The sequence below is a fragment of the Nematostella vectensis genome, chromosome 1 (genome assembly GCF_932526225.1).
Source record: "Nematostella vectensis chromosome 1, jaNemVect1.1, whole genome shotgun sequence".
In the NCBI taxonomy this organism is placed as follows: Eukaryota; Metazoa; Cnidaria; class Anthozoa; order Actiniaria; family Edwardsiidae; genus Nematostella; species Nematostella vectensis.
Genome location: NC_064034.1, coordinates 14,624,005 through 14,651,280, shown reverse-complemented (window position 1 = coordinate 14,651,280; position 27,276 = coordinate 14,624,005). Strand labels below are relative to the sequence as shown.

The following is a 27,276-nucleotide window of genomic DNA, read 5'->3' as shown; positions in this document are numbered from 1 at the left end:
TGAGGAACGCCACAAAGCATCTTCTGACTTCGTCACCTATTTTTACATATTGGGTGCGGTTTGTTATACCATTTACTTGTTATACCATATCGATGTTCTAGTAGTTTGAGGAAGATTTCATGATTCACCGTATGCGGCAGAGAGGTCTAATAGAACTAGTATGACACATCTACCACTGTCTATTTCACAAAGGATGTCATTATGTATGCGCGTAAGTGCCGTTTCTGTACTGTGGCCCTCTCGGTATGCCGACTGGGAACGTTCAAGGAGATTATTGTTATCACAGTGCTCGCGCAAGCGAACAGCTGCAACTCTTTCCAGTGCCTTAGAGATACATCTCAAATTAGAGAAAGTGTCTATAATGTTTATGAACCTCATGATCGAGTGAGTCTTTTTTAAGTGAGGGATTTAACACAATTTTTGTTGTGGCTGTCAGGGATAATACCTGTTTCAAAAGACAAGTTAACACATTTTGTCAGTATCGCAATTAATGTTTCATGGCAATCTTTCATTAAATACCCTGGAACTGGATCCACCACACATGATTTTTTCCACATGGGCTTGAGAAGAGAGCTGAGTTCTTCATTTGATGTAATAGAGAGATTATCAAGCCAGTTAGAGGAGCATTTCTCTTCTGGAAACAGATATGTTTGTGTTGAAGGGAAAGTGTTACGAATAGTTTCAACTTTCTTTGTAAAAAAGTTTGAAAAACTTTCCGCGAGATCTTTAGGACAGTCACGAGACAGTAATTTATTACTAGATTTAGAATTTATAGTTTTATAGTTTCAGCATAAAAGTTCATTTTGAAATCATAAATACCCTGGTTTACTCGAACACATTGTTCAACATACATCTCACGATGGGTTTTTCGCCATAGTCGTTTAAGTTTTCTCCGCTGTTTCTTTGCTTCCTTAACCTCATCAGAATACCAGGGAGCAGCAGGTCTTACTGTTACAGTACTTGTAACTAGCGGAGCATGATTATTAGGGCTGAAGGTGCGCTCTCTCACTGCGGATTGGGCCACTCCAAATTGAAAGCTGTTCAAGCTGCATAGGGCTCCTAATTTCTAGATGGCGAGGTTGTTTAAAAGACACCAATTAATATACTCCGAGGAGTCACGTGACCTCTACTTCATCTGTGACCCTCCACATTTGATAAAGACAACTCGGAATTGCTGGGAGAAGTAACATAATGGACAGAGCAAGAGAAAAATGAAGGTAAATTCTAATTACATAATAACTGTAGTAATTTTGTTTTGCTTTACTGACATGTTTTTTTATTGTTCACCTGTCTAGAACGATGGGATGGATATCAGCTGGCAGCACCTAGTAACACTCTACGAACGGGATGTTTGCATCAACCGTAATGCCCCAGGACTGAGGCTGATTCCTAAGTTGACGCATGAGCATGTGTTTCTCAACAGCTTTTTACGTATGAGGGTCAACCTAGCTGCTCAGGTAATTTTTCAGGAACCTTTTTTTTTGGACAAAATTAAATTCAGAAAATGTGTTTATTTTCAGGTTTTGTCATCTTCTCTCGTCAATGCCTTTAAGTTCATTGGGAGGAGAACACCAAAGCTACTGGGAAATTTGTCTCAATGATGGACACCTTAAGAATGCAGTTGAAGGTGTCAGGTCAAGAAAGCTGTTCAAGTTGCCATACGAAAAAGGTAAGCAAATAAAATAGAAGGTTAACCTTTATAAAAATCGTAATATGTTTCAAACACAGAGTACAAATAAACTCACCCTTAGCTAGTCTCAATGATTTTTAAATGTTCCCTGAATCTACAGTGAGGTTTTTATAGGAATGCGATAAAATACCATATTCAACCCCAACACGCTTTAAATCTCTTATGCCCTATTTTTATGTACCTTGCACAAATTGGCAATCTGAAACTTTTGTAAAAGATCCCAGCATCAGAAACCAGCCTGTAAATTCTGATATATGGTTCCTATCTGTTTGATTTTCATTGTAGTCGTTGACAGATACCTTTCTTGGGTATCTTCACAGGCAGCAGTCTGTTGCAAGAGATTATGGACACCTACCCAAGGAGCAAACCAACAGAACGTGCCTTAGTCGTGAAACCTTGGAAGGTCTCAGAATAACTCGTAAGAAGTGTAGACATTCTGTAAAATTTAATCAGTTTATGGTGTTCTTCTTGATAATAATTTATACAATGATTGAGATAGTACAGATCATGAAGGTCGTGCGATGACGCAGCATAAGGTCATTTTAGGGGAATTTCTGCATCATCAGTAAACAACCGTCTCAAACAAAAAGACTTTGGTTTTCAGAACTCAATGAAGACACGCAAATAATATTTTATTTTTTAAGTAAAATCACCACAGGCTTCCATGTTAGATGAGCTAGGGAGCATGTTTGGGAGTTGATATCGGACTTAGATATTCCTTGTTTGTTTTAGTTAAAGCATTTGTGGAGCTTGGGAAGATTCTTCTTCAAGAACCAGGAGTTAAATTCCTACTCAGTGAAAAGTTCTGCCAGGACCCACTAGAGGAATATTTTGCAAAGCAAAGGAGGTGTGGTGGTGCGAGCGACAATCCAACATATGCTCAGTTCAGAACTACCTAGCCTTGCAAGTTACAAATTCTGCTGCTATGGCTTCTGCCAAAGGAAACTGCAGAGGAAACAGAGGAAGGAAGAGACTACAGCCTTCAGATTTTTAATCATTTTGCAATTCTGACATACTTTCAACTGTCATCTGGAATTCATTTGCCATATCACTAACTTACAACAATATCTGAAAAAAGAGAATAAATAATCATTTCCCAAAAAATTGTCTCATTACATTATTGTATTAACTTCCTTAAATTCATAATTCAATGAGAGCCCTGTCATATGGAATTTTATGGCAGAAGGACCTTACAGGTAGCTAAGTGTATTAATATAAACTACTCACATACTTTGTTGTGGACCAATTTGATTTGCTATTGACACTGGCTATCTGTTCAAGCAGGAAGAAGCAAAACTGAGAAACCTTAATCTCAATTTGAGTTGGGTTGTACTAAAAAAATCAAACTACTTGTACACTATTTTTTGACTGGTCTGACTATTGGGTATGCTGTGCCAGTCCTTTGTGCAGGCTTTTCTCACCCATGTCCTTACAAATGACTTGGCACGTAATTCTGTGTATTGTCCGAGAACCATCTTGAACACTTTAAAACTGATCTTCTCACGATTAATGTCGCGTGTTATCCTGTCACATGCCATTACAATGTAGTGATGTGTGCGTGATGTAGCGGAACAGATTAAGAGATTAAGTTGATGATTGTATGACAGTTAGGTTGCTAGTAATACGATGCTGGGTGTATCAGATTCAGACTTAAACCCGATGTCGAGAGCGAGTGAATTATATAACGTCCCAACTTCATTGTAATTCTTTGTCTCTGGGCCACCAAACCCTATCCTGACCGAGCTATTACAACAACACCTTTGGAGCATAATAGTTCAGCCATTATAGCTTGCTTCAAGTTCCCACCAGCGTAGTTAATCAGAAAACTATTATTGAAATAGTTCCGAACAAACTCCTCAATACGACGCATAGAATTCGCCGTTCACATGGACCAGTCTTCCTCTGTCAACACTTTTTGTCCACTTAGATGTGTACTCGAGAAATGAAGTTGTAGTGTTGCACTTGTCTGCAGACTGAACCCACTTGTCCACAATTGATGCATGCTTGGCAGACTTGTATCTTTGGGCTTTCCGTCTGATTAATAGGGGAATGTAGCCACAAACATACCGAAGAGCATTTCCTTCTAGCTTGTCCATTTGGTGACCATGTCATCTCTCTTTTCAGTCTAACAGCTCTATCCGAGATCGATGCCTCACGTCTGACTAACAGTTCCTTGAGCAAGCCATCACTGATAAACTGACAAAGCATACTATTACCAGTAGGCAGTCCCAAGTCTCTCAGTAAAATCCCCCACTTTCCAACAAGTGGCTGAGGATCTTTGGAAATCTTTTGTCATCTCATTATGTACAGACGAGGTAAGGTAATTTAAAAAATAAATAAATAAATAAAAGGAATCGGGACAGTACAGGCAGGCACTGGGTACTTTTACGTCAAATCCACTACGATAGTGTGATTTGCTGATATACTTATTAATGTATAGGAATGTGATATGTATTTATTTGTTTATTATTTTAATATTGAAGAGAATAAAATAGCACCCATTTTTCTGGGAGGAACTTTAATTGATCCTCTTTTTTAAAATAAATATTACCTCCTTGACACATAAAAGCCTTCCCTGATAATCAAAGCATCAATTTATTTTGAACATGAGCTTTATGTTTCACATAGGGTGCCTTTTTGTGAGTGATGGAACATGATGCATAATAAAGGTCGAGGGGAGGGGGGTTCTACACAAGTGCATGCTGGAAAAAACATGCTGGCTATGCTGGCATGATGCCGACTTAGTCACTATGAAATTTAAACACGCCTCTGTCTTCTTCCCGCAATGATGAGGATTACATTGCCATGCAACTCGCACTAACAAACTAAGATACAAAAAAAAACAGAAAAAGGAATGGAAGTTATTTCCAGTGGGTTTTTATTATCTTGTGTTTGTTTTGTAAATCAGTGAATCGTGCATAGCAGACTTATACAAACGCATCCATAACTGCCAGGGAATTTAAACATCCTCGACGGCAACTGCAGGAAAAAAAACTCTATACAATAATCGTATTGTTCCTGGCGCACTGGCGAGTTTCATGCTATGAAGGAAGAGAAGGAAGGAGATCCTGGAACCAGGGTTTCATAATTATACGTGATGGCTAGAACACTGCAATCCAACCCCAATGATTCCATCCAATTACTCTATTCATGTTCAGCTTGATCACACATTCATCATTACCCTGCTAGCAGAGGCCTCTTTTTTTATTCCGCTTGGCTGGCGATACAAAGGAAAAAAGCCGTTGCCGACTTAGTCACTATGAAATTTAAACAGTATGCAATGAAAACGCCTCTGTCGCATTCCTACAATGATAAAGATTACACGGACTTAGATACAAAAAAAGACAAAGGAATAGAGGTAATTTCCAGTGGGCTTTTATTCTCTTGTGTGTGTTTTGTGAACAGGTGAATCGTGCATAGCAGACTTATACAAACGCATCCATAAGGGACGTGTCATTATTTAGCGGGATGGAAGGGGGGAGCTCTGATTTTTTTGCGGGAGGGTCCAAATTTTTTTCACATCTCTTAGGGGAGGGTCCAAATTTTTTTGAACAAATATTTTTTGTTGAATATTTCTTTGCTCCATCACATAAACCCCAACATGGAACTCATTAATCTACATAGTTGTGTTACTTTGCGAGTCAACCATTGACTGGCCGTTGTGCAATTAACATCTTTAATTACTTCATATATATTATATAATATAATTACATCATATTCTAAAACTCATAGTCAGATAAATGGGCATGGAGTAGGATTTATTACAATATGGTCCAATTTTCTCCGGTGACTCTGATGAGTCACAATGGCCGAGGGTTAGGTGACTTTTTTCTTCATCACCATCGTCATTTAAAGGCCCATGATAGGCGCGTACACGGGGTGCGCGCATCCCCCTCCCTTTAGGGGAGAAAAGTGGGTTATTTCTTATTAAGAAATCTTCAAATACTATGCTTTTTTCATACTAGACCATGACTGCGCGGCCCTCTCCAGCCATTCTTCAAATACTATGCTTTTTCCATATGAATACGCAGCCCCCCTTCAGCAAATCTTGGGTACGCGCCTGTATGTGTTCAAGAAAAGAAAGAGTAAAGAGTCAAGGAGAAGGCTGAGAGACGAATAAAAAGTTGAAAAAGTTGAAAAAGTATGATAACTATAACTGGGTACAACCCAATAGAGAGGGCAAGCACAAGAAGCTAAAGGTGTCGGTCCTTGATCTATACATAGAGAACGAGAAGCTCAACTGCTAGAAGTGGATATTAAAGGGAGATCAAGTCGATGCCATTTCCTTTGCACGGAGGACTGTAGCGAACGCTAGGAGCGAAGGGCCAGAAAGTGAAAGTGGCCTTTCAAAGGAGGTAAAGTAGGAGGATGAAGCGTCAGGGGCGGATCCAGGATTTTAAAATAAGGGGTGGATAATGGCCGGATAGACGGCTTATAACTGATCCAGTGGTTCTTGGTAGGTCACATAGACTTAACAATACTTCACGCTTAATTGGATTTGTCGCGTCAGCAAAGCAGGCGAAGGCACATGGAGAGTACCTTCCGTCTCACAGATATTTATTTTCTTTCGACTTTCTTTTTAACTTAAAAAGAGGGGGTGGATATCCACCCAATCCGACCCCCCTGTTTCCGGCCCTGCTTGGAATGATGATATTGGATGAATGATATTGGAAGTGGATAAGGGGAGTTCATCAAATGCATAGACGATGAGTCGGAGGCTGATGGGGAAGACGATAAGTCGGAGAGTACAAATGACGGTAACCGGTGCAAAAGGGATAACACAGCACGAAAATCCATATTTACGCACCTTTATGCATGTGTGTAAATGTGCGTGTAGGCTGACCTACATTTACGCTTCTTTACGTTCCGCGTAAAGGGTGATAAACATTCACGTATATTTACGTTCTGCGTAAAAATGGCGTTAAGGGTGATAACAATTTACGCATCTTTACATTCTGCGTAAAGATCGCGTAAAGTGTAATAAACAGAGACATTTTAGAAAATAATTGTATCAATACCACTGGGTCTGTATCCTCAAAGATTCGGTGCAACACGAGGTGTTAGTCTAGTGTAGTAGTCTAGCCAGGCCAAAAGAAAACAATGATACGAGTGTACAAGTGATAAATACGCTAAGGTGTATTTCACGGGATTATGATACTCTAATGTAATGTAAAAACTGTGAACATTATCTTGATGCGTGGGCGAAGCAACTCTTGATGCGTGGGCGAAACTACTCTTAAAGACGTGGGCGATACAACAACTTGGGTGAAACCACCGCAATTCGGTACTAAAGGGGTTCTAATATGTTCTAAAAGTTATGATATGTACCGATTCTTTTCTTTTTTGTTTTATGGATATACCATACACACATTCCTTTGGGGGTACTTACAGTTAAAGTCGTTTGCGTCTCGTCATGAGTATTTCATTAGTTTTGATTTTTCTAAAGCAGCGCGATATACGTGAGCGATACAACAACGTGGGCGAAATTACCTGTTACCTTTAGTACCCGCTCGATGAAGGAATGCAAGTAAAGTCCGAAACGTTGGAATCTGTCGACTTTTGTTTTGTTTGTTTTCCCTTAACTTGTTATAAACAACAAACGAATATATATGACGTCAAAGAAATCACTAATGTAAGCCGCTTTGCTTTAATCACTTGGAATATCTACGATATCCTTAGTCTAATGTACTTCAGGGACCTACTTCCCGTGTGCGTTACACGTTCGGTGTTTGTTATGAGTTTTACTAAATATATAGATTTAGGCACTGCCTAAAAGCGGAGCCAGCTTTATCACAATATTTTCATATGAGAATCCTTGGGCAGATAAGGGTATGACCCCCCTGAAGATTAGAGTTTTCCATTATTTTAGAATAAAAAGATGCATAATATTAAACTTAACCTTTGTATGCTTTATATATCCTTCCCACCCGCCTTGCATACATACAACTTGTTAAAAATGCATAGTCCGGGCTATATTTTATTTGATCTTATTTATTTCCCCACCGTAATGAAATGCTTGATCCTATATTTGATCTTATTTTTTCCCCCAGTGTAATGAAATGCTAGACCTCCCTCTCCCAATCCACTTCTTTTGCAGCTAACCCCAAAAATATTGGTGATATTAGTATTATTTATATAATGATAAATATGATATTATCTACCAATAGCAAAGAGGAGGTTACAAGCTTTAAGTGTGTTAGCTGCATTTGATAAACAACTGATACTGAACAGATATTTCCTTATTTGCTACATTTCTACATAAAATAATCGGGACTCATAAATGTACCTGGCATTTTACATAGTCCTTTCATTGAGTGTAGCTTTGAAGACCAAGAGATTTCAGGAGATCTTTGCTGCAAGGGAGCCCAACATTTCATGCCCAAAAAACCCATGATGAACATTTCCAGTCCCTCTTTAAACACTTTTACTAAGTTTAAGTACCAAATTAATAGAAAATGCAACTACAGATTTTTGTAAATACAAACATTTTAATACACCATCCTTATATCCTACTCCACTCTTGCAGCATATAGTATAGAAAATTTTTACCTTTAAAAAAATCCAAGACAAAGTTTTTAACCACTAAAGATTTGCTGTCATAAATGTTACTAAAACATAAGATAAGAATAGAGAAATCACAGTTTAGACAGCAGCATTCATTCAGGAGGGGGATGGGCTTCAAAAAAGTCACACATACTATAAGCAGGTGTTTCATTAAGGCACTGAGGCCTGCAGAACAGCCAGCTAGAATTTTCCAAGCACTAGCTACTTTTTAAACAAAAAGTCAATTCAAGTTTTATTTGAACTAATAAAATAAAACAACTTCCATCCCTACTTATGGACCACTGTTAACCTGAAACCCCTGTATAAGTGTTCCCTGCTCACAAATATTAAAATTTTTTTTCCTGCACACACATACTATAAGATAAGTGTTCCCTGCTCACACTTACAATAAGCTTTCCCTGCACACACATACTATAAGTGTTCCCTGCTCACACATATAAGTGTGTTCCCCACTCACACATACTATAAGTGTTACTTGCTCACACATACTATAGGTGTTTTGTGCTCATACGTATTGAAAGTGTTTCCTGCTCACGCATACTGTAAGTTTTCTCTACTCACACAAACTGTAGGTTTTCCCTACTCTCACTCCCTGGTCTTTGTAAATAAAGATATGCACAAGGCCTATGCTACTAGAGTAGAGAGCATTAAATAAAAGAAATAAAATGAATTTTAGCAGATATTGTGTAGACACAAAAATGTAACTAAATAAGAACTATTTTTTTAGGCTCTGAATAGACATTAATGTATCTATTCAGGGGCTCATAAGTAAGGGTAATCATCTGTATTATATAAGTGTCACGGCGTTTCATAGGATCAGGCTATTTTTAGACGCACGGATTAGCCAATCAGATAACAGGCGGAAAAATTTGACTTTGTCTCAAGGAAAAATGGCGGTCGAGAAGGGGGAAACGACGCTTGCTTTTCAAAGTCTTCCTACATCGTCATATGCCTCCTAATTTCTGAAGCCTTTTAGCCACAGATAGAAAAACATTTTCTCACTAGCCTTGGACTAATTATTTATCAATAAGTGGACTCAAACTTTGTTACGAGGACATTTTTTCTTGCTCTTGCAAAGCAATAAATTCGGAAATAAGTGATCATTTGTTTCGATCTCGAAATTTTCTCGCTGAGAGGCCATATTATCATTCATAAGGAGTTGGATACTGCTAGTTAACTAACAATAGTGTAAGAAGTAACATACGGAAGTTTATGTCTTGTTTTTTGTTTTACATTTATTTTAAACCAGCTCTTCAAAACTGTAAGTAATTGTGTTTGTATAAGAAAGAATTTAGTCATGATGCGCATAAATACCAACACTCATGACCTGCCACGGACTCAACTTGCCCTGATCTGGTAAGAAATTGTAAAAAAAACATGTAAAAGTATACTAACATAAAAGGCATTACTTTTGTGTTTTTTTTTTGTAAATTTTGTTTCCATTTTTAAGCTTAATTAAAAAATTGATACTTGCTACTTACTCATTTAACTTATAATCTGTTATGAATAATTAAAGTATTACATACTTGCGGTATCTAAATTTGTTCAAATTTGACTTTCTTTTGACTGACCTCTTGGCTGTCCAGAAATCATAATAACATTTCAAATCATTGCAAAAAAAGCCAGGAGTGCATTTAAAGCATGCATATCTGTCATCCTGGCCTGTAATAAGACTTGCCATCATTATAGTAATGGCCCTTGTAAAATATTTCAAAAGAGTTATTGATGGAAAGATGATGGTGTCACTCAAACAGTTTCAGGCTCTTGAAATATTGTGGATCAATTGGGGAAATGGACTCCTGGTGCTTGGGCCCCTTATCAAATATTATAAGATTTTTTCTCAGACTTACCTAACCTTTTTTTTGTATATAGACATGGGATCTATGGATTGTGATCCGTTTCCTTTAGTTGCTGAATGGTTCTTTATCATTGTGCCAATTGTGCGATGATTATGATTCACCCTATATAGCTACAAACTCCCTTGACTTAGCTTCAAAATACCCAGTTTGTGTCTATTTTCCTGGTTTGATAAGATGTTGAGAATCTAGGCAAAAGTCAATAGCTTTCATACTATGACTTTGATAACCAGGATTTAAAAGCTTTGATTTGTTGGTGTCCTGCTTCAGTCCGTGAAGAGAAAAATCTGGCCTTGCACCAAAAAAATGTTGTGTTAACACCATGCAAAAATGAATGTACACAAAATGGGCCAAATAAGTTCAGGAAGAAAACCACTTGACAACTTCTATCCTGCTGGATCTTGTGGACTGTTTCAACAGTTAGGAACAAATACAGACTTTAAAAGAAAAATGTTGACACCATTCAGAGGTGCTTCTAATACACTATATTTTGGCAGGCCAATACCTGCAGTTAATATTTAATAGTAAGAGTAGCATGTTTGCAGTTAATAAACTTCAATAATAATTAAGTGAAAAAATGATAATTATAATAGGGAGTTGTGTAAACTAAGATATTTTACAGTAAACAAAAGTTAACAATCAAGCTTTTTGAGTAGCAAAACACATTTAAAAATGTAGCAGATAAAAGAAAAACTTCAGGATATTTTCCTTTTCATTTCATATAATTATATCTATTGCAGCGAAATAACAGACTGTTATTATTACAGGAAAATAATAGACTGTTTGAGTGGCAGCATAATCTTAACCACAAGAGTTTTTCTGAAAGATTTAACCCATTGACTCCTGGCTTTTTTTTACCTGAATTTACAAAAAAACAGACTGAAAACAGATACCTCCCCCCCTATTCTGAGTTTTATACAGCCCGTCAAAGTCAAACACAGCTGCACCTAGTCAGGGGTATCCAAGCTTTCCAACAGTGCTTTGCGGTCCCCATTTTTAAGTTGTGTAATATTGCCAACAGCCACACCCGCCACAATTGTAAATAAATCTGCTTTGATACCTAGTCCTTTATGGGAGATTGTGGCTCTGACTTAAAAGTCTATAAGCGGTTTCTCCTTTCTATAACAGACTATAGGTTCATTAAAGATTCTAGCCGTATGAGGCTGAGATCCGTGATAAGTTGCCAGTTTTTTATAAGAATCTTCAAAAGATTCTGTTTAGCCGGGTGGAACCTCATGACAAAATGTTTAGATTCGTTTATTAGATGCCATGTTTGCCTCAAAACGCATTTTGCCTGTCCGTGAATTCAACACTCGCCGTTATGTATGTTGTGAAATCGCGTAACCGTATCTAGAATAAGTTGCGGATTTCGGCTTAGAAGGTGGCAAGTGAGGAATTTGTTCTCAACGGACCTAGGCCATCTCCCTAGACACAAACCCTTCTTATAACTAAGAGGGTGGCAAGAGGAGAGAATGCGTGTACTGAAAAGTTTCAGTAAGCTATGGACATCAAAGATCTTTAAATCAATGAATCTTTCGCCCTTTTATAGACTTCTGATGAAGTAAATAAAGTGCGTAGTGTCTTTGAGATTACACTTTTGCTTGAGCGTTATATGCCGCAGAAATGGATCTACGGAGGACGATATACGCTAGACGTGGTTTATGAGGTGACAAAAACCTTAGGTGACATATTATATGTCTTTGTGGTGGAATTTGTCGTTCTTTAATGTTTCACGTCTATGGGAGCGTTGCTCGACCTGACATAAGCGCTTTCTTTGTGCATGTAAAGTTTCTTAGAGTTATTTAGGACATATCTGCAGTACAGCTCACTCCTGTTTTAATAGATTTCTTAAAATCAAACAGGAAGATTTGAGGCTGCCGAGAATCGCCACTGTAACTCGTAGAATTCAAAGTGCACTTAGGCTAAATCTGGCTTTTTCTGAGAGAGGGCTCGCTCATCTCGTCTAAGGTGCCTTCCGATGTCATCGTTTGATGAAAAATCGGCGGGCGGTTATAGCGTTTACAAGACCGGTTTCGGACTCTTAATGAAGAGACCTTCGTCAGTTGTTTTTCGCTAGGTTGCTAATGAGGACTTCGTAAAGTATGCTCGATTAGCGGATTGTGACATGAAGTCGCGGGCCCGTTTATATATCAGAGGTCGGACGAATCTTTAATTGAAGTGACTAGTCGGTGATTGGCTATCTAGCCGGAGTTGGGGGATACAGTTCCCTGCTCTGGATCATTGGTAAAAAGGATTAAAAGAGCATTACTGAAATGCCGCATTTGTGAGTCTCCGACTAGGAAGAAAGCGTCGAGTTTTTTTGTAAACCACTCTGCAAGCCTCTTCGCTTGAGTAGTTTTTTTACTACACACGCCTCGTTCTGTGGAACCCAGTCGTACAACTCGGCGGATATGACTTCGCTGAAATCAGTACACCCTTCGCAGTTACAGTTGCTCGTTCCGTTACCACACAGGCCGGTTATTTATTCGCTACAGCAAGTAGTCGGACTGTCTGGCTCGCAAACTGATGAAAGGTCATATCTATACGTAGGTCCAGTTTTTGCACCGTACTCTGACCCGCAATAAATCGAGGCGAGAGTTTTGCCGGTTTATCTCGCAACTCGCGAAGAGCAATGTCTTTGTTGTCTCGATCTCGTTCGTGTTCTGGTGTCACCCACGCCTTCTTTTTCCATTTACCATGTGAGAGGCACTCCAATATATACCGACAGAAGGGTTTTGCAGTCGGTTCTACCTCTGATTCAACCCAGTGGGCATACTGCTCAGGAATGAAATCTGTTTGTTTAGGATTCAAACCTTTTAAAACAAATGTTGTTAGAAACATCGTCGAGACGATAATAGCTATAAAACCTAACCGTAAGCGAGTCATCCTATTCTTTATCATTTGTGCAATATTTGAGGTAGTAAAAACTTACACAACTAACATTTATGCAATATTTTAAGTGTCTGACTACTGTAACATGTTTACACAATTACATTGCAGAAAGATAACTTAACGCAACAGAATAGGGCTTAGCAGTTTCTACTAAAAATGCATTTAAATACAAGATTAATAACTCAATTAAAACAACCAAGTATTGCCACATCAAAATAAAAAAAAGCTTAGCAGCAGAATCAAACTAAATAATGTATTTCAAACTAACTGTTGACGTCAAACTAAAGCAGGTACGTTGTTTTAGTTTGAGCGATTGGTTATGAAAAAAAAAACACGAACAAACGAGGATTATAAAAGCACAACAATAAAAGAAAAAAAAAAACTGCAATATTCCCAATACAGATCATCGTCTATAACTCAACTTGACAGTGATTTTTTTTTGGTGCTTTCTGTTTGTCACCTGTGGTTGTGTTGTGTCGACTTTCTGCTAGCAAGAAACTTGTTGACACAAGTGAATAATTTTTATAGCTGATAACAGACATCAATCTAAAGGCCCTTTCTTCTCAGGATCTCCTTACATAGATATAAGACGTGAATGAATACAGAATGGTATAGTGTAGAGCCTTTCTGAGTCCTCTTTTTAGCTGCTGCCACGGGCGGGATTCACTAACACTCGGGTAGATTTTACTATCGGCTCGTACTCCAGTTCCTCAAAGACTTCAGCCCATTTGAATCTGCGTATTTTCTCATTAAATACTTTTTTCAAGCTTTTGAACTAAAAACACATTAAAGCGTCAGAACCGAGAGGGGCTTGAGAGTTGCGCGGCTGTATTACTGGCTGGCTGGTTTGAGACACTACAGTGTAACCACGCGATGACAACAAAACCAAGTCGCATAGCTTACCATATTTCTCTACCTATGTAGCTCCGCGCGCGGCCTGCTGCCGCGCTGGCTCCGCTAATATATAGATTTAGGCACTGCCTAAAAGCGGAGCCAGCATAAAAAAATGTTTTTAATGAGATTAAAAAAGCAATTTTTACTGCCATGTAATTATGAATTGTATTGGCCCCTCCAAATGGATCAAGCAAGCACTCATTTAATAATATTAAATATGCAGTAAACCTGGTGTAAAAAAGGCTGTCAAAGTTCAAGGTGCCTCAGTTGATGACAATGTTTTTCGAGAGTCTAATGGTCAATTCTTATTTGTTCCACTATGCATATTTTTTTTATCAAAACAGCATAATAACAATCTTCGACCTTGTAAAGAATATATTTAGGATGTAACAGCATTTCAAAGATTTAGATGCCATTCTGTAGTTTCCATGTACTGCAACTGATTATTCAGAAGAATGTGTTGAAATTAATACATATTAGTGCACCCACCCTTTGGCCAGTTGTTTTTAGAAACCCTGGATCCACCCATACTAGCTACTCAAAAATGAATGCAATGGAGGAAAATACTAAATTACTGAAATTTCTTTAATTTAAAAACAAACCATGTTCATTGAGTTATGTTTGGGGTAGAGAGGAATAAATAAACAAATAAACAGAAAGTCAATGGGGAGTTGAAAGGGAGAAATGTGACTCTATTTGAAAAAATGTGAATCTACTTTAGAAAAATATATGACAAAAATGCAATAATAGCTTGACTGAGCACTTTCCTAACATTTTCCCTTTCCCTATTACCTTTAGGTTTGATATAAAACTGTTTTCTTTATAGATTTATTATTGAAAAAGCACAAGTTTGTTATCTTTATATAATTTATTAAGTAAGTACCTTGCCCTAATAAAAACCCTTTTATAGAAGTTCCATTCATGTACGCTACTACACTAGCACTAGCTACATTCTGACTGGCTTTGCCCTTGCAAAGAAACATATAATGGATGAAACAGCATTCCAAAGACAGAATGATATAGTTAGATACACTTCAGGTGCCACTTACTAGTGATACTCCATCACCAAGGAAATTAAAATCCACAAATATACCTCAGTCATGCATTACATATTGGTGAACCCACCCTTTAGCATGGTGGCCTGCTGTTTTTATTTTATCCACACATGCTAATGCTACTACAAAATTTTAATTTTGTAATTTAAAAATGCAATCAAATGGAAGAGAACAAATTGACTTGGGAAGCAAATTAAAAACAAATCCTTGATATTACTGATTAGTGCTAAATGAAAATGTCTAATTTCAAACCTAACCTATTTTAATTTATTCAGGGTGCAGAGGGGAAAACAGCAAATAATTATCAATTGCATATAAAAATAGTCAATAGAGAGAGAAAAAAGAAACTGGGACTATATTTTTGATAAAAACTTTAACACTATAGCAACAACTTGATTGAGCACTCTCCTATTATTTCCCCTTTCCTCATTATCTTCAGGTTGATAAAAAGTTGAATAGTTGTATGGTGTCGTTAAATCTGCACGGGTGGCTCTCTTATACGCTTGCAGAGGGAGCTACTACAACACAACAAATGGATCTAGCAAGGGCTATCAAATGTATTGACAAGCGAGACAAGCGAAGCCCTTAACAGCGGAGATATTCTCTGTACTACCGCGACTAGCAGAGCTGAAAAACGCAAGGCAAGTTTCCTTGGTAGTGTGGTCAGACAAGGAAGATGGCGGCTAAGAGTGGGTCTCCGGTGTTTATGATATTTTCTGTGCTATTTTGTTATCTTGTGTTTTTTTAACCCGGACCCAAAGCTCTCTAAGATCATCGCCGAGCCGTATATGAAAAATCGACTTCTGCCTTCATCTTGTTTTAGAGTAGTGGCAGTTATCGATCTTGGCCAGCTCGTTAAGGTCTTTTTGTCGAAGTTTGGTTTTCGGAACTGAGTCTTTCAAGATGGTTAAAGCGAGGACAAACTGTGTTAATGGTAGTCGGACATGATCCACCAATCGACATTACAATCTACTCTGATGTGTCTATGAATCCTGGCCCTCAACATAAGAACAATTTAAATCATACCAAGACGAAACCAAAAAATCTTCCGGTCCATTATTCAAATCTGGTACGAGTTCCATTGACAGAGCCGGCAATTGTTCACAACAATAGACCTCAGTTTTTGAGGTGTTGTGTTCTCAATGCCCGGTCAATTAGGAACAAAGCGCCTGACTTTGTTGACCATATTTGCGATTCTAATGTCGACATTGCTGTTATTACCGAAACCTGGTTAAAACCTGGAGATTCTGCGGCTAGGATTGCTGCCACACCGCCGGGATACAGGCTACTCGATCACCCTCGCTCAGACAGAAATGGGGGTGGTACTGGTATATTGGCACGGGACTCACTTGTAATTAAAAAAGCAAGAGCGGGTATTTATGATTCTTTTGAGTATTCGTGTCTGGCTCTACTCGTCTGCGTTTACTTGCCATCTATAGGCCACCATACTCGTCAAGTCATCCGCTCACTGTGAGCATGTTTATCTCGGAATTCGCCGAGTTCCTGGAGTCTGTTGTCATGACAACTGAGCCTCTGGTGTTGACTGGTGATTTCAATATCCATGTTAATATCGATTCTGATAACGATGCAGCTCGCTTCTTAGATCTACTGTCATCAATGGGTCTACAGCAGCACATTAACTTCCCTACTCATATCTCTGGGAACACCTTGGATTTGCTTATCTCAAGGACTCTAGATTCTAGTCTCATACATGATGTCCGACCTGGCTCTTATTTCTCAGACCATTGTATAGCATTTTTCGCCATAAATGTTTCAATGCCGGAGTTCTCTAGGAAAAAGGTATCCTTTAGGAAGGCGAAGGCTATTGACACAACAGCATTCATGAGTGATTTGTCTGCCTCGGAACTGTGTCAGGACCCACCTTCGGAGACTGTGCAATTGGTCGACTGTTATAACAAAACACTTGCTGGATTACTCGATCGCCATGCGCCACTCAAGACGAAAACAGTTACAGTCAGACCCCAAGTGCCCTGGTATTCTGAGGAAATCCGTGAGGCTAAGAGAGTGCGCAGGCGCGCAGAAAGAAAATGGAGAACTACTAGGTCTGCTGATGATCTCGCCTCATTCAAACGACACAAAAATCATGTGACGTATTTGCTGAAAGAAGCCAAATCTGCTTTTTTGATTGACTTTGTCAGTCAGAATTCTGATAATCAAGGCAAGTTATTTCGTGCTGTGAAAGATCTTTTTGTGGAAAAGAACTCACTATGCTTCTCGGACTATGCGGATAAATCAGCATTGGCCAACGACATAGGAAAGTATTTTGTGGAAAAAATCAACCGACTGCGTGATGAGCTTGACAAGGGTTGTAGTGCCTCGGAGAATGTACAGAGCAGTGATCTGGTGAATGACTGTACTGTAGAAACGGTCTCTCTAGTCCCTCGAATGGAAGCTTTCAAGTTGTTGACTGAGGAAGATGTACGCATGCTCATTAAGAATTCGAAATGTACTTCTTGTTGCCTCGATCCCATACCTACGCACTTGTTGAAATCCTGTAGTGAGCCACTTGTTTCCGTGATCACCAAGCTAATCAATAACTCGTTAGAATCAGGAATTTTTCCTGACTGCTGGAAAGAGGCTATTGTCGTACCACTGTTAAAGAAACAGGGATTGGAATCTATCTTCAAGAACTTGCGTCCTGTGAGCAATTTAGCTTATGTTTCCAAGCTCATTGAGCGTGCAGTTTTCAATCAGACGATTAATCACCTTATTCAGTCAGCGCTTTATCCGCTATTACAGTCTGCATACCGCAAGCATCACAGTACGGAAACGGCGTTGGTCAAAGTTGCTAATGATATATTATTGAATATGAACTCGCAGCGCGTTACATTACTTGTACTCTTAGATTTAAGTGCTGCATTTGATACAGTTGATCACTCAATTTTGCTCCAACGTCTAACTGCTAGCTTCGGCATCGGTGGGAAGGCTTTGGAGTGGTTTACGTCATATTTATCAGGGCGCAGCCAGCGTGTGTTGTTTGAGGGGGTGACGTCGGACAGCTTTGATCTGCTTTTTGGTGTCCCACAAGGCAGCTGTCTTGGCCCGCTTCTGTTTGTACTTTACACCTCCAAGCTCTTTGAGATAGTACAAGCCCATCTGCCGGATGCACATTGTTTCGCTGACGACACACAACTTTATCTATCTTTTGATCCCAATAGTGAGACGGACCTAGCGGATTCTTTGGATGCTATGGAACGATGCATCAATAACTTACGTACTTTGATGTACCAGGACAAGTTAAAAATCAATGACGATAAAACTGAATTTCTTGTTATCGGATCGAAACAACAGCTGTTGAAAGTAGATAATTGTTCAGTTCGTGTTGGCAATATAGATATTATGCCCGTTTTAGAAGTGCGCAATCTTGGTGCCTGGTTCGACTCACATTTTTCTATGTCGACCCATATTTTTAAGTCTTGTAGTTCAGCGTTTTTCTGGCTGCACAATATTAAGAGAATAAGCCAATTTTTGCCTAGGGATAAACTAGAAATGGTGTTACATGCCTTTGTTACCAGTAGAATAGATTTTTGTAATGGACTCCTTTATGGATTACCAGAACGAGAAATGGGTAAATTGCAAAGGGTGCAGAATGCTGCAGCTAGGCTGCTCACGTCATGCAAAAAGTACGATCATATTACGCCTGTGCTAAGAAATCTTCATTGGTTGCCTGTAAGGTATCGGGTTAAATTTAAAATCTTGCTAATCACTTTCAAAGCTCTTCAGGGGCTAGCTCCTCGTTACATAACTGATCTCATTAGAATTAAGAATAACGCGCGCTATTCACTGCGCTCAAATGAGGGCCTTTCTTTAATGCATCCCTCAGGAAAAATGATGAAGTCTTTCGGTGACAGATCGTTTAGTGGTGCTGCACCTACATTATGGAACGCTCTCCATGCAAATCTTCGCACCATCAATTGCAGTATCTTTAATTTTAAAGCGCAACTTAAGACTCATCTTTTTAAATTAGCTTTTAACACTTGATATCACATAATCATAAATATAAATATATTTTTATTTTTATTATCATTCAATATTTTTCCTGTGAATCTATTATTTCATATTATTTTCGATTATAATTGTAAATTTTATTGTATATATTAGTTCAACATTTAGTTATATTGTAATGCGCTTTTGATCATTATATGAAAAATGCGCAATCTAAATTAATAAATTATTATTATTATTATTATTAAATGTTTGACAGATTTACAGTATCATTGACACAAAGTATCTTGCTCTAAAAACCCTATTACACTTATACTGCTGTATTAAAGTAAGAAAGCCCGGCTACATTTGCCTATTGTTATGCTTCCAGCCTTTAGCATCAAGCATGACCCTCAGGTAGTCTTTGGTTGGTTTAACCTAAATAAAAGTGAAAACAATTAACTTGGGTATTTGTTTTTCTTAATATTTTTATCATCCCATATAACCTTACTAATTTTCCATAACTATTTGAATAAAAATAAATAAACACATTAGATAGTATGCAAGATGCAGACAATAAAGGCTTGAGCAAAAAAAATATAGGTTGCATTTTTGGTTTTTATTTTCGAAGAAAAAATTCTCTTGTAACTGTAAAGTATTTATGATAATGTTGAAAAAGTTGCTGTATCTTTAAAAAGACTAATACACAGGATATAAAGGCAAGAAAGGTCTTCTTTAGCAATATATGACAGGAAGATATTTGTCAGCCTTGATTAAATATCTCAACGCTGACAATAAAGTAAAGAGAGAACGAAGAATATCAAAGGATGTTGTTATGCTCAAATTGCTTGTTAGACCACGAATTCTCAGTTTTAATGCTCGGTTACTGTAAGCTGAGTTGCATTTTACCAAGATAAATTAATATTCATAAATAAATAAGACTAAAACAGTACATTATAATAATTTATACAGCTCTATTTTGAAACTAAGGTCTTAAATGAAAGTAATGAACTGGCAACAGCGGTGTGTGCCTGAAGGCTTGTCGAGTTTCGTGAAGTGGAGGGTTTATTATGATACTCGTGCGTATCGTACAAGTTTGTACATAAGTATACAGCTACATGCATAAATTAACATAATGAATAACTATGGCGCGAAAGTCACGCAATACATGTCGGTCACTGGTTGTGTTACATCCCCCTCTTTATAATGTTCAAAGAGCTTAACAACATCAACGATAACAAATCTCTATTAACATATAACGTGTGATCAGTGTTCATTCAAATCTCCAATCTGTCTGGGGCTCTAACTGGTCTCCCAGATCTTGTGGTGTATCCAGTAGCTGTTGGACCAATCGCATGGGTTGCAGCATCTGGGATGTCGAGCGGTGTAGGAACATCAGGCGTCGGGGCAGTAAGACTTTCATCTGGCGCGAAATGGTGATGAGGTCTTAGCTGAGACCTTGTGCGGCGATACACTCCTTCAGTTTCCTGGTTACACACTATGTACGAGCGCGGCTCCTTAGCAGGCTTGACTACTGTAGCCTTTTGCCATGTCTTTTAGTGGTGGTCGAACATACCTACAGGCTGTCCAGGTTCAAATGGTGTCAGACTTGGTCCTGCAGTGCTGTTGTTATTCTGTTCCTGGGTTGTCTGGCGTCTGTAGAGGGTTTCCTTAACCTCGCTCCCATCTCTGGTGAGGGATGCCCTCTGTGCCATTGGAAGTGTTGTTCTGAACTTCCGGTTTGTCAGCAACTCAGCTGGCGACTTCAGGTTATGGTCAACTGGTTTTGTCCGGTAGGACAGTAGACCAAGGTAAGGGTCTTCATTTTTCTCTTCGCATTTCGTCAGGATTTGTTTTACCGTCTGTACCATTCGTTCACCGAAGCCATTTGATTGTGCGTAAGCTGTGCGGTGAGCTTAGAGTGTGCTCAATACCATAGGTGGTTACAAAGTCCTCAAACTCCTTTGAGCTATACTGTGGTCCTCCATCTGAGAGCAGTTGTGCTGGGATACCATGCTTTGAGAATATGCTCTTCAAGTGGTTGATAACAACAAGTAAGGTGGTGCTCCCCAAGGCATTCCTAACTTTTTGATTATCGGGAACTTACTGTACTAGTCTGCTACAAGCGAGTATGTTTTCCCTTTGTAATCGAATAGGTCAGAACTCACCTCGGTGGTTCTGGCTGTAAGATTGGTGGCTTCTGGTTGTGTCGTTGTTGCTTTTGACATGCCTCGCAGATCTTCACAAGGTTTACAACATCCTTGGTGATTCCTGGCCAAAACACACTGGTGCGGGCTCTCAAGAGGAACTTCTCCTGGGCCAGGTGTCCCTTGTGTAGGGTATCCAAGATCTCTGGTCTCAGGGTAGGTGGTATAACAATCTTCTCTCCCTTGAGGACAAGGCCATCTTCTATTGTCAATTCTTCTCTGAAATTCCAGTAATCGTAGAGCATACTGGGACACTTTTCTCTAGACTCTGGCCATCCTTTGCAGATGGTGTCTCTGAGTTGGCTTAGGGTTGGGTCACTAGTGGTCAGGTCTCTGATTTGCTGCAACTTTGCTGGTGAGGCTGGCAGTGTGTCAGTCACCTGGTGGATACTTAACTGGGGTAGCTGTCCCTTGGGCGGTGCCGGTTGAGGTGACAGTCTGGATAATGCATCAGCAATTGAGACATCAGACCCTTTGACGTACTTGACAGTGACGTCATACTTGAGTGCCCTCAATACGAACCTCTGTAAACGAGCAGGACATGAGGTTAGTTTCTTTTTGAAAATGGACTCAAGGGGTTTATGGTCAGTGTTAACTGTACATTGCTTTCCATAAATGAAGTAGTGGAACCTCTCTAGTTCCCATACTACCCCGAGAGCCTCGCGCTCTATGTTACTATAGTTCTGCTCAGTCTCTGTGAGCGCCTTGGACGCGTAGCAGACAGGTTGTCCACCTTGTAGGAGGACAGCGCCAACACCTTTCAGAGATGCATCTGTCTGTATGACTGTCTCTTCCTTAGGGTCGAAATATCGAAGTACTCCTAGGGATGATATCTCTTCCTTCACCTTCTTGAATGCTTCATCGTGTTCTGGTCAACATAAGAATACATTTTACTTCTTTGTGAGCTCTCGTAAGGGTGCTGTCAAGGTGGCGAGTTGCCCTGAAAACCTTGTGAGGTAGTTGACTAAGCCTAAGAAGCTCTGAAGGTTCTTAGTGTCTTTGGGTGCTTCCATGTCTAGGATCGCAGACACCTTCTTTTTGTCTGGGGGGACCCCTTCCGGACTCCATGTGTGTCCGAAAAAACTAACTTCATTGCACTTGAACTGAAGCTTTTCAGCATTGAACACAATCCCCTTCTCTTGGGCTCTCTCCATGAGGTCTGTCAGGTTTCGGTCATGCTCCTCTTCAGTGGACCCATACACGATTATGTCATCGGCAATGCTGGTCACGCCATTCAGGCCTTCAAGGGCTGAATCGAGTTGTCGTTGGAAAATATCCTGCGATACTACCAGTCCAAATGGCAGTCTGGAAAACTTGAACCTTCCAAATGGTGTTCCAAACGTTGTGAGGTATGAACTTTCGTTGTCCAGGGGAACGTGCCAGTACCCTTTTTCTTGCATCGATCAAGGTGAAGTACTTGGCGTCAATTAGTTGTGTCACTACTTCGTCAACCGTCTTGGTGTAGTGGGGTTCTCTCTTGATCCACTTATTCAAATCCCGGGGGTCCAGGCAGACTCGGATCTTTGTGATCTCCCCCTTGTCATTGGTTGTCTCTGTCAACACAATGCTATTCACCCAGTCTGTGGGTGTGTCCACAGGTTCTATGATACCTGCTTCAAGCATCGTGTCGATTTCTTGCTTGTACAATTCACGGAGGTGGACTGGTACCGACCTGGGTGGGTGGATAACAGGTTCTGCACCCTCCTCTAAGGTGATGTGATATGGTCTCATTTTAAATGCTCCCAGTCCCTCAAAACGATCTCTGTAGCTGTTCACTAATTTTCCCTTAGTGAGTGGGGTGTGCATGTTGCCATGTTGACTATGGGATTGGGCCTTGGGGGCTTTGTCAAGGTTAAGGTTGTACTTCACTAGCTCGAGATCTTCACATGTCATGCAGCCAATTATGGCAGGACCTGATACTTCAGTAACATTGAATGTTATTTTTTAACTTGACCCTTGTGGTGCACATACAATTGACACTGCCCCAGGTTCAAGATTTCATGTCCACCGTAGGATATGATTTTGCAGCCAGGTTTCTCCAGCTGTCTTTTTTTTTTTTCAGAAAAAGGCACTCAATGTCCTTCTTTGCAATGACATTGAGTTCTGCGCCAGTATCAATCCTACATACAATAGGGGTGGTATTCTTGTGGTGTGGAAGTGAACTGCAATTCCGTCGTTACACGGTTGCGGTTTTCTAGCTGGAAGATGCTTTCAATTCCGCTTGGGCTATTTTCATTAGTGCTGGTTTCTGCCACTAGAGTTCCTAAGAAAACTCTTTCATCACAATTTTCATCATCAAGTGAATGGACAGATTTTTTTGGGGTGTGAAGCACATGTGCTGAAAATGTCCAGTTTTGTGGCAGGCAAAGCACTCTGAATCAATAACTGGGCATTTCTGGCCCTTTTTGTGGGGTGTGTTTCTACATCTTTCACATTTATCTGGTGTATGGTGCTGAGCGGATGCGCCCTTTTCATCACCAGGCTTCTTGTTGGATCTATTTACTGGGTGGGTTTTACCTTTTCGTTGCTTTCTAGCTTTCTAGCGTTCATTTGTAGCCGTGTCGCCACCTCAGTGTGGGCGATTTCCCTGGCTCTCTTGAAGGAGAGGGAATTTATTTCGGCGATGCACTTCTTTCGTACCGCGTCGGAGTCGGCTCCAAAAACAAGAGAATTACGCATTAGCTCATCGTGTAAGTCGGTGGGAAAACCACTATTCTGGATAAGTAGTTTTGCCTCAGTAAGGAATTCGTCTAGCGGCCTGTTGTTTTGTTTCAGGGATCTTAGGTAAAATCGATTTAGTAAGTGGTTGGATTGTGGTTTCACGTGCTCTTCGAAACGCTTCCAATATTCGGCCAATTTGTTCGCCTGTTCTGTGCTCAAATTCCATGTATTAAACAAGTCAAGGCCATAATCTCCCGTCCAGAAGAGTAAATATCTACACTTCTGTTCCTCCGACCTCTGTTTTAGCGGCCCGTCAAATAATAATTCACATTTCTGGCGAAAACGTTTGAACTTCATTTCAATGTCGAGGCTCTTGGTCCAGTCTATTTTGGGAGTTTCAAATCCGATCAAATCGCTCATTTCGCTGGCTTGTACCAAAGGACGATTGGAATAAACTCACGTTTTTCTTTCTCCTTCCAGTCTGTGACTTCTAGAAGATCCCGCTTCTGACACCATGTCGAGTTTCGTGAACTGGAGGGTTTATTATGATACTCGTGCGAATCGTACAAGTTTGTACACAAGTATACAGCTACATGCATAAATTAACATAATGAATAACTATGGCGCGAAAGTCACGCAATACATGTCAGTCACTGGTTGTGTTACAATCTGTACTCTAAAAACATATGTATAAATCGAACAAGCTAAGTGTCATTGATACAGTAGCTAGACTACTACGTATTTCTGTCGTTAAATTTTTACTTACCGTGAGGAATATACGCCTGAATTTATAGAACTTGTAAGTAAGTATTTACGAATTTAACATTTTCATGGCGATTGTCAGTTGAATAAAAGCCATTCAAGCGCCAAAATTTTCCAATCGGAATTCAAGTAGATGGTATTTTAGCCAATCAAAACAAGGATAGATGACATTGATATGATATACTAATGATATACTAAAGCTGGTACGGTTTTTTTGTTTGAGCGATTGGTTTTGGGAAAAAGGCGAACAAACGAGCATTATAAAAGCACAACAATAAATGAAAAAAATGTCATATTCAAAATTCAAATCATCATCAAAAACTCACCTTGGCAGTGTTTTTTTTGTCGCTGTATGTTTGTCGCCTAGTGGTTGTGTTCGCTTTTTGTTGTAAACCGTGATCTTTCTGCTAGCAACGAACTCGTTAACACAGGGGAATGATTTTTATAGCTGAAAACAGACATCAATCCAAGGCCTTTTCCTCTCAGGATCTCCTTACATAGATATAGCCGTGGATGAATATAGAATGGTAGTGTAGAGCCTCTCCTCTTAGTCCTATTTTAGCTGCCGCTGCTGCCACGGGCGGGATTTTACATCGTGCTTGTACTTCAGACAAATGTTTCCTCAAAAACTTCAGCCCATTTGAATCTCATCAAATACTATTTTCAAGCTGCCTTTCTTCTATGAACATACGAACTTTGCAGCACAAACCCTCAGCTTTTACAGTAACGTAAGGCCTCCAGACAGAACGGGGCTGTATGTCAGGAACACATCTCGTGAACTAAGTGTTCTGCTCTTGAAGAAACTTGACAAAGTGCGGAATGAGGTAGAACGGAGGAAATACATAAGGGTTCCTGAAGGCATTTGGGAAAATATTAACTCCCAATGACCCTGGTACACGATAGAGGGAGAAGAACAGAAGCATGCGTCCTGCCGGTTCAGATTGCCGGTTGGACGGGATAGCCATTAGGTCAGCTGAATGTGGACCAAAGCATGTCTGTACTTGAACCCAGGCTTCTTGTGACAGTTTGGCGTCAACCCGGGCAAGCTCACGGAAAGGTGCGTCAGCGGCGTTCGGAGAAGGCGGGACAAAAATAAGCCAGATTTGCATACCATATTGGCTGATGACCATAAACAGCCTTTTAAAAGCTTGGTTCAACGCGTGTGACTTGCTACCCTGCTTATTCCAGGCGCCCATCAGCACCTGACCGTTCTGTGAAAACGTCGACGCGGCAACCCTTTGCGAGATCTGAGAAGGCTTCTAACGCGTTAACCAGGGCTAGGGCTTAACGTTGATGTGACTGTTCAATTTGTCTTGAGGCCAGTAGTCGCGGATACTGAGAGGCCGGGTACCCGGCTTGAGGACTGCACCCCATGCAAACGAGGAGACCCAGGGGACGACTTCGTTCCAATGCTTTAAAAATAACCATTGCTCGATTTCCTCCCGTAAAAGCCCTTTCACCGGGATAGGCCGTGACGATCTTGTTCCTTTTGCTATTGCGACGTTGGCCTCGTTCGTTAAAAAACGCGCTCCCGGCACTGCCCGCGAGAATGATACAGCCTTTCCTGCAAAACGCTGCAGGGTCTTGATAGTAGTGTTGCTCCCCGCCAAGAGCGACTCTGTAAGCTCGATAAACTTGTGCTTTTCCTCTAATAACTAAAAGCTTTGATTACGTGAGTCGATATAAAACCCCAAATATCGCACACGCTGCTTCGGAATCAGGGAGGACTTTGCCAAGCCAAGGAAATATCCAAGTGATAGAAGAGTGAAGAACACTAAGAAGGCAGCTGCGTTTGCTCGAGCGCGGCCACGTTCAAGGTCAGAACCAAGAGCTGCGTTGGCCGAATGGATGGATTGAAGAACAAGCTCCCCCGTGTGGCGGTCATCAATGTAGAGAGCACATGGTATCTACCAATAGATCGAAAATAGTGCGAGGCTAGCAATCCAGTTGAGTGATAAATATAGGCTGATGCTTTCCACCCAAAGGGTAAGGCATTATAGACGTAGTAGTTGCCCCCATTCAAACCCCAAAAATTGTCTGCTCTCTGGCGACAAAAAGATGTGATGGTATCCTGACTTATCGTCACAGACTGTTTGAAACGAGTTCTTACTAACGTAAAACTGAAGTAAGGACAAGTTATCAAGTTTGAAGGGACAGTCTTGAATCCATAGATTCATGGCTTTGTAGGTTCCACTGTCAGGGGCAAAGAGAGATAAGGAGGGGTTACGTGATTCACTCTACCCCAACGGGAGGCTCCAGACTGCACTCCGGCGCTGATAGATTTGTTTATGAACTCTTCAAAACCCAAGCACGATCTGTTATTTTGGAATACTCGACGAGGAGGGAGGTTGGAGTAAAAAAATTCACGACCAAACTGCACCGAAATATGCTGGAAAAATTCTCTGACGTTCACTTTATTTGATATCCAAGAGAGAACTCGACTTGAAAGGCCACCGGGCAATGAGTCCGCAATAAACTGCCAAGCGCTTAAGTGCTGATGAAGATTTCCTGACACAAACTCTTCAGGATTTCTGAACACTAGCATAAAAACATCTGCCAGAGCTTCTCCACGCATAACCGCGTTCACAAAACCGGGGGAAAGGTGGGTATTGTTGCTGCTCAACCCCTGAGCCCCAATAGGTGAACCATTGGCTTGTACCCAAGACACAGATCTACCAGTAACGGTCTTAACATTGGAAGGAGTAAAGGTCAAGTCGGAATAACGTGCTCGCTTGGGTGGATTGTGCTAC

At 40.1% G+C, this 27,276-nt stretch overlaps 1 protein-coding gene and 1 long non-coding RNA gene across 3 annotated transcripts; one reads left to right on the top strand and one right to left on the bottom strand.

Annotated features, from left to right (window-relative positions):
- Window positions 1–430: 430 nt before the first annotated feature.
- On the top strand, window positions 431–2,112 carry LOC5505017. 2 transcript variants are annotated; one of them, XR_007309339.1, is made up of 3 exons: window positions 431–1,217; window positions 1,296–1,669; window positions 2,011–2,112. It is a non-coding gene; the product is annotated as an uncharacterized LOC5505017 (long non-coding RNA). The 2 variants fall into 2 exon arrangements; XR_007309333.1 differs by having other exon boundaries at window positions 1,976–2,072.
- An 18,948-nt stretch (window positions 2,113–21,060) lies between these two features.
- Window positions 21,061–22,996, bottom strand: LOC125562989 (uncharacterized protein K02A2.6-like). The gene is made up of 3 exons (XM_048727462.1): window positions 22,521–22,996; window positions 22,074–22,423; window positions 21,061–21,971 (listed from the first exon to the last, which is right to left on the bottom strand). Exons 1-3 carry the CDS (start codon window positions 22,994–22,996, stop codon window positions 21,061–21,063), a joined length of 1,737 nt encoding a protein of 578 aa, XP_048583419.1.
- Window positions 22,997–27,276: the final 4,280 nt, after the last annotated feature.